Source organism: Physcomitrium patens, chromosome 2 (genome assembly GCF_059467195.1).
Source record: "Physcomitrium patens ecotype Gransden chromosome 2, ASM5946719v1, whole genome shotgun sequence".
Taxonomy (NCBI): Eukaryota; Viridiplantae; Streptophyta; class Bryopsida; order Funariales; family Funariaceae; genus Physcomitrium; species Physcomitrium patens.
This window is the reverse complement of record NC_143411.1, coordinates 14,127,690-14,134,881: the sequence shown is the minus strand read 5'-3', so window position 1 is coordinate 14,134,881 and position 7,192 is coordinate 14,127,690. Positions and strand designations below refer to the sequence as shown.

Below are 7,192 nucleotides of genomic sequence, written 5' to 3'. Positions count from 1 at the left end.
ACAATAATAAGTAGACCAACCTCAAAAACTGTACCAACAATAATAATAAATCAAAGTAAATAAAACATCGTTTTAAAAGATAAGAAGCTTCAGAAAAATAAAAAATAAAAGCATTGTCAAAAGAATGGCCATTCTCTATAAATCACTCCAAGGTCCAACGAGAACTGAAAGCTGCATTCAGTTTTTTCGAAAACGCCAGACATAGTCACAAAAGCAGCAAGAGGATAACTACTGAGAGATAAAGAAGACGGAAAGATGTTTCTGAGGTCAACGCTTGTCCTCCCCCCCTTCGGAAGACAGTCAAAGGAAGGGTTCCACAGTACAAAAGCAAAAAAAATAATAAAATAATTATAAAAATAAAACACAGAACAAGGAAGGCGTCCACATTACAATATGTTTGTAGATATATATATATATAGAGAGAGAGAGAGAGAGAGAGAGAGAGAGAGAAAAACAAAAACAAAAAATGGGAAAAAAAAATATGAAACAAAAACAGGTGCTGTTTCATGGTAATAGCCTGCCTGCACCCACCCACACAAAAACCTACGAAACCACACTTAAAAGGAGCCCTAATGGTCTATCTCCATGTATTGGAACGGCTTGCTATTTATTACCAGAAAGACAAGACCTTGGGAGTGTCTATTGTTTTTTCACCACTTCGTCTTCCAACCCCAGTTTTTGTCCCACCTCATTTTAGGGTTTAGAGCTGTGGGTCTCTCAAAATCAGGAGAGAGCGAGCGAGAGAGAGAGAGAGAGAGAGAGAGAGAGATTCTACCCACATCCCTAAAAGTTGGAGTGGAGTGGAGTGGCAGGGATACAAAAGAGTGTGAAAAGATGAAGAACGTCCTCTGAAGCTGCCCGACTGAAGTAGTTGAGTGTGCTTCAAAAGCACCTTTGCTCATCTGCTTTTTTGGTATAAATAATAGTAAAACCCCAAAATGTGTGTGCTACAGATTGGTGACCTGCAATAATGTTTCTTAGGGTTAATACATAAAATATATATGTATATATTCATATATATATATATATATATATATATATATCGTTTGTACTAGTTAGACAATAAAATCTAGCCTTACAATCCACAGGAACACCTGAGATTGATTCTCTTACGCAGTTTAGAAATACCAAAACTGACAGATGGATCTTTCACGGACATGATAATTTGGCACATGGCGCACGGCGCTGAATGAGATTAGTGTGGGGTACTTATGAAAAAAGGATGCGGGGTAGTTCTTTTAGCATTTTCTCACCTAGCTGGTCTCAAGTAAGAGTTTTTTTTTTGACATTTTGCAACAAACTGGGTTGTGAATTACTTCCTGGATTTTCTGATGATGATAATGATGTGGGGGCTATGTCAACTTCGGTGCCGTTGGTCGCCATCGGTGCTGTTTCGAGAAGTTCAATCTGTTGTTGTGGGAGCTTCGCGTGGGTGGTAGGTTAACGGAAGACAATCTAGTCGCCTCAAGGAAAGCCGCTGGACAGTGGACGCGGCAAGCATGGTCACCACAAGTGTGCTTGCTTGCGAACTGCTTTGTGTCACTCGTCTCATCTAGAGCTTGCGACTTGTCGGATTCCGCGTCCGCCCTTCACGGACCCTCCACCTGTTTTTGTCTATGATCCTCGTCGTTGCTCCTCTAATTTCGCTCGGAATGACACGGTAACCAGGAAAGTATGGGGTAGACTCACTTTTCCCTCTCCCTCTCTCGCTCTCGCTCTCTTTTCCCTCTTTCTTGCTTCTGGGCTTCCTCTCCTTCCCTTAAGTGCACTTCTCATTGCATCCCCCTCAGATTTAGGACGCCTCCGGCGCTTCTCTTTACTGTTTAGTTCTGTCTTCATTGTGCTCATTGATCTGCCACAAAGTATAAATACTTCTGCGAGAGAGTATGATGCAATCCAGTTGGAGGTGGTGGATTCAGTACTTTTGAATTCTGAGTTGATTTACAATCATGGGGTGGACCATACAAATCGTGAGGATTGCGCTGCTTGGGATCTTGATGGTAGCATCGATGGACGAGCTTACTATGGTCGCCCAAGCTCAACAGTTTAGTTTGGTACATGGATATGCCCATCTGGAAGGCTCTCCTGCCTCTAGAAGGGATCAGCACATGTCACGTGAATATTTTGAAACGCTCAAGGCTCACGATCGTCGACGCTTGGCTGCCGTTGTCGACTTTCCTCTCACTGGAGACGATGATCCCTTCGTGACTGGGTATGTGATTTTCCGATGAATTCGCTCGCTCTCGCTCTCTTTCTCTCTCTCTCTCTCTTTCCGGTTTTCAGGGTGTTGTATTTCTCTTCGGACTTGCACAGATTTTCCATACTGAACCTACAACCTTCGCGTGTTATAATCGAAATATCTGCGTTTGAGAGTTAATCTGGGATTCGAAAATCGGTAGCTTGGCGCGCTGTCTAGATCGTCTTCTTCATTCCGCCGTTTACGCTCGAGACTTCAAACTGATGGAGCTGAATCTTGTTGAGAGCAGTGGAACTGATTTCATGACCAACAGAGGTTTAATTACCGAGGTCGTTCGTCTACCGCTTCGCCACACTATTGCTTTATACTGTGCACATGCTGGAGCAATCTAAATATTCTCCATGCATCTGTTATTCTACCCAAAAGTTTTGTCACGGTGTTGGGTTTGAGCTAGACATGCTTAGTTCGCGAATTCAAGAGGTTCTTGTAGACGAGAAGGGGTTTCGCCCGGAATTTTCGAAATTGTCGCGTCTGTGATTGAAATGAACTTCTTCCGTGTCGTTTGACCACTACATTGACTCAGCGAGTCTTGGAAGATAGTTTGCCTAATCTGGTCGAAGGTCAAATGTGAAATCAGGTTGTACTATACAAAGATTTATTTGGGCACTCCTCCAGTAGGTTACTACGTGCAAGTGGACACCGGTAGCGATGTAACTTGGTTGAACTGCGCTCCTTGCACCTCTTGCGTTACCGAAACCCAACTTCCAAGTGTACGTTCCCCCCTCCTCCTTTTCCTTTCGCTTCAATTGCAACTTGATTACTCGAAGATGTAACTCAATTCGTCAATTCATAGGCGCTCGACAAAACTAGATATGTTCGCTTTTAATATGATTGTTTAGAGAACGTGGGAAGTTTGGGTTTTGTGCAGATCAAATTAACAACGTATGATCCATCAAGATCATCGACCGACGGGGCCCTTTCATGCAGAGACAGCAACTGTGGCGCTGCTTTGGGTAGCAACGAGGTCTCTTGCACAAGTGCAGGATATTGTGCGTACTCCACTACCTATGGCGATGGGAGCTCAACCCAGGGCTATTTCATCCAAGATGTCATGACCTTTCAAGAGATTCATAACAACACCCAGGTTAATGGCACCGCCAGTGTATATTTTGGGTCAGGATTTACCAACCTCGTTTTCTCCTACAGCTTTGCTTTCGACACCAGTGCTTCCGATTTGCATCCTCGAGAGACTCTCCTTACTTTGAAGTTCGGAGTAACAAACCTAGTAGTGATAGATTGCCAGCGTTTTAGATTTGGTGCACGTCCATCTGTTATTCTGTGCTGTAGCATCGTTGGTACAGAGGTGCAGCGATTCACTAAGAATGGGCTTTGAGCAGGTGTGGAACGACTCAATCTGGAAATTTACTGATGTCGTCGCGGGCGTTAGACGGGCTTATAGGCTTTGGCCAGGCAGCGGTCAGCATTCCCAGCCAACTGGCATCTATGGGCAAGGTCGGTAATAGGTTTGCGCACTGCTTGCAAGGGGACAACCAAGGAGGCGGCACCATAGTGATTGGCTCCGTTTCGGAGCCCAACATTTCCTACACTCCCATCGTGAGCCGGTAAGCCCCATTTCCCATCTACTCTCTTCAGCTTTGTGTACAAGTAATATTCTAAACCTAGTGCTTAACACTAACCCTCGTTCTTTTTTTGCCGACCTTGCAGGAATCACTATGCAGTAGGGATGCAGAACATTGCAGTGAATGGAAGAAACGTCACAACGCCGGCATCCTTTGATACCACATCAACAAGTGCGGGAGGCGTTATCATGGACAGTGGCACTACATTGGCTTACTTAGTAGATCCTGCATATACCCAATTCGTGAACGCAGTAAGTACTTTCGAGTCCTCAATGTTTTCATGTATTACTATGACCATGGTTCCATGAGGAATGCAAGTGCGTAATTCAACTCGAGTAATAGTGTGTGCACTATATGATGGCAGATAGTAGCTGCTGCCCCGGTTCCTGTCACAGTTGTTACTTCGAGTAGTTCTGAATCGATTTGTTGGATCTACACTGGCGAGTAAGCACTCCCTCATTTTAGATAGATGTGTGTTGCATTCTTGATTTTGAGATTCAGAAGTTGTGGCAAGATTGGTGTCCAGAATTTGCTGTAATGGAGTGTTGAGCTCACAGTCAATGTTTGCAATTGGCCTGGTGCAGCCTTCAAGCTGATTTTCCTACAGTGAAGCTCTTTTTTGATGCTGGAGCAGTCATGAATTTGACTCCTCGAAATTATCTGTATTCGCAACCGTTGCAAGTAAGTTTTGAAAATAGCACCTAAAATCTCTCTACCTTTTGTGCTTATATATACATATATATATATATATATATATATATATTTTGAGGGCGTTGGTAGAGGCTTTTAACACTAAGCGTCTCTTTTGTTGTGGCCTCGAGTTTGGTAGTGTAATAATTTGAATTGAAATCGCTTGCATTCTGACATAATGAGATCGGGGATATTGGCAGAATGGGCAAGCCGCTTATTGCATGGGTTGGCAGAAAAGTACGACAAAAGCTGGTTACCTTTCTTATTCAATACTTGGAGGTAAAGTTACATTTCTGATGATCCCACTCATAAAACCTTAGTAACCTGGCTGTTGATGTTGGGTCCTCAGGTCACAATTCCATCATTTTTAAAATAAAAAAAAATTAAGCTTTTTGGTTTGTTCTGGGAAATAGGTTTGTATGAAGCTCAATTCTATCATCAAAGACGTGCTCTAGTCAATAGACAGGTGTTTCGATGAGTCCTAATCTACTCTGGCCGAGGTTGATTTAGTGTGGGAACGGTGGTGACAGACATTGTGCTAAAAGATCATCTTGTCGTGTACGATAACGATAACAGAGTGGTCGGGTGGAAAAGTTTCGACTGTAAGTTTTTCTAAACATTTTACTAAAATTCAATTATTGCTCTTAAGTATAAGTTGAAAATTTGCCCAAGTGTGGGCACGACTTTGAGTTTAATGACATGTGCTAGCAATCTTGTTGAGCACAAGGAGTGTTGTTGGACTAGGAATGAATCGCTCATGAGATCTTGGAATGTGAACGCAGGCACTAAATCCATAAGAGTGAGTGCTGACAGCAGCACCTCTCCAAATGAAGTGATGCCGAAGTTAGGTGCTTCTGGAGCTGGAGCCTCAAGAGAGATCAGTACCCATGTCCTATTATTGTGTCTGCTATTTGCAATGTTGAGCATATATAGCTAACCCTCATTATTTGCCAATTGTGAAAATCTGAGCTCAGTGTTCAGGCACTGTAAGTGCAAAATTGACATGATTTAAGAGTAGATAATGATTTTGAATGTCTTTTTAAAGACATGCTTACTCTTCAAAATGCATCTGTTCAAACAACAGTGTTTCCATTGCATGTTTGTGCATGGGTATAATTATTTGTTGGGTTTTTTTGGCTGTCATCTCCTTCCCTGTTGCAAACAGCACCTGCATCAGTAATTGCATTAGATCTCACATACCTTGTGTCATTTCTTCCCATGGTAATATTCATCAGTAACCAAGAAATAGAGCTACTTCAAAACAATTATTAACTGGATTTCTCAACCAATTTATCAACGATTTAATTCAACATTTATCTTTTGGTTGCCGAGTATGCTTCAGTCTCGAAGAGTGTCAGCAAAGCAGCATGGCCAATAAATGTAAACTTGTGCATTTATATATAAATATATATATATATAGAAAAGAAAATGAATGTATTGAATGTTTTTGGAAGCCCTGTTCTAAGAAGATGTAAAATGTTTACATGAGTTTGTGAAATTCAGATTTAAGGCCCTTTATTTTTCGTACATATGAAGATAGAATGTTATTTCTACTTGCCAAAAGATGAACTAAATGAAGTTGCATTGCAATGTTAAAGAAAATCAAACTACCAGCCAAAATCTTCTAAATAAGACAACTTGAATATAGTATAAAGAGGCAAAAATGCATTCTAATTGGTTGTTGAGAAGGAAATTTTGAGAACTTGAAGAACTTAAAGTTGTAGGAGCTTCAAGAACTAAGTTGTTACTGTTCGTTATCTTTTGTGTCTTAGTTTTTTGTGCCCTTGATTCATTTCTATTGTATTGATTTACATAGTTTCACGAGCAACAATGAGAACATAGTAGAAGTTTACTAAATAACATTTGGTAACATCTTGAAGATTGTATTGGTTTTTGAGCATGTCAAAAATTGATAGCATGAAATACTGTACCTCCAAAGCTCCTTTACAAGCGACTAACAAAGCTTTAGACTAATCTACTTAATTCAATATTTTTGCATATTCAAGTTTTTTTTCTACTTAATTTTGTGATCACAATAATTGAAGTTACACTTTTTTAAATTGTTACAATTAAGAAAGTATTATAAGACTAATTACAAGATAAGAAAAAATAGTGGTAATCTGTAACATGGTATAGATAAAATATTTGTATTGTTGACATATAGGGATAGATAGTTGGAGCCATGGTTGAGAAGTTTATAGAAGTTTCTAGAATTAGTCCTACATTAGTGGACTATGTAGGATCCATCATGGAACATTCTAAAAAAAGCTTAAGATGGTTATCTAGGTAGGATCCACCATTAGGAACATTCTAAAAAGTTCTAAGATGATTGGACAAAGTATAAATAGGACTAGCTAAGGCTATTTGGGCATCTAGTCAAGTATGGCTTTGGACTCTTTTTCTTAATAAAGTTTGGTTTTGCATCTTCTTGTTCAGTTCTGTTCTATTTTCTTTTCTTATAGTCTGCTCTGTCCTACATTGTGATGGAATTTATGTTATGGATTAGAAGGGTCTTAAATTTTTGAAATAGTTCAGTCCCATTTCATTAATATTAGAGCGAGTATTAGATTGTTCTTTGATAGCGTGTTGATAGCCATCATCTAATTTAAGGTCAATTATTGTGGTCACACTTGGTACTGTATTGAGGCTACCACGAGCTACTCTT

The 7,192-nt window shown here is 40.4% G+C and overlaps 1 protein-coding gene across 1 annotated transcript; it reads left to right on the top strand.

Annotated features, from left to right (window-relative positions):
- Positions 1–1,798: 1,798 nt before the first annotated feature.
- On the top strand, positions 1,799–5,593 carry LOC112278947 (aspartic proteinase 36). The gene is made up of 10 exons (XM_024512888.3): positions 1,799–2,212; positions 2,835–2,967; positions 3,126–3,370; positions 3,595–3,819; positions 3,923–4,088; positions 4,202–4,281; positions 4,422–4,518; positions 4,728–4,806; positions 5,058–5,129; positions 5,310–5,593. Exons 1-10 carry the CDS (start codon positions 1,950–1,952, stop codon positions 5,462–5,464), a joined length of 1,515 nt encoding a protein of 504 aa, XP_024368656.1. The 5' UTR covers positions 1,799–1,949; the 3' UTR covers positions 5,465–5,593.
- The last annotated feature ends 1,599 nt before the right edge of the window (positions 5,594–7,192 follow it).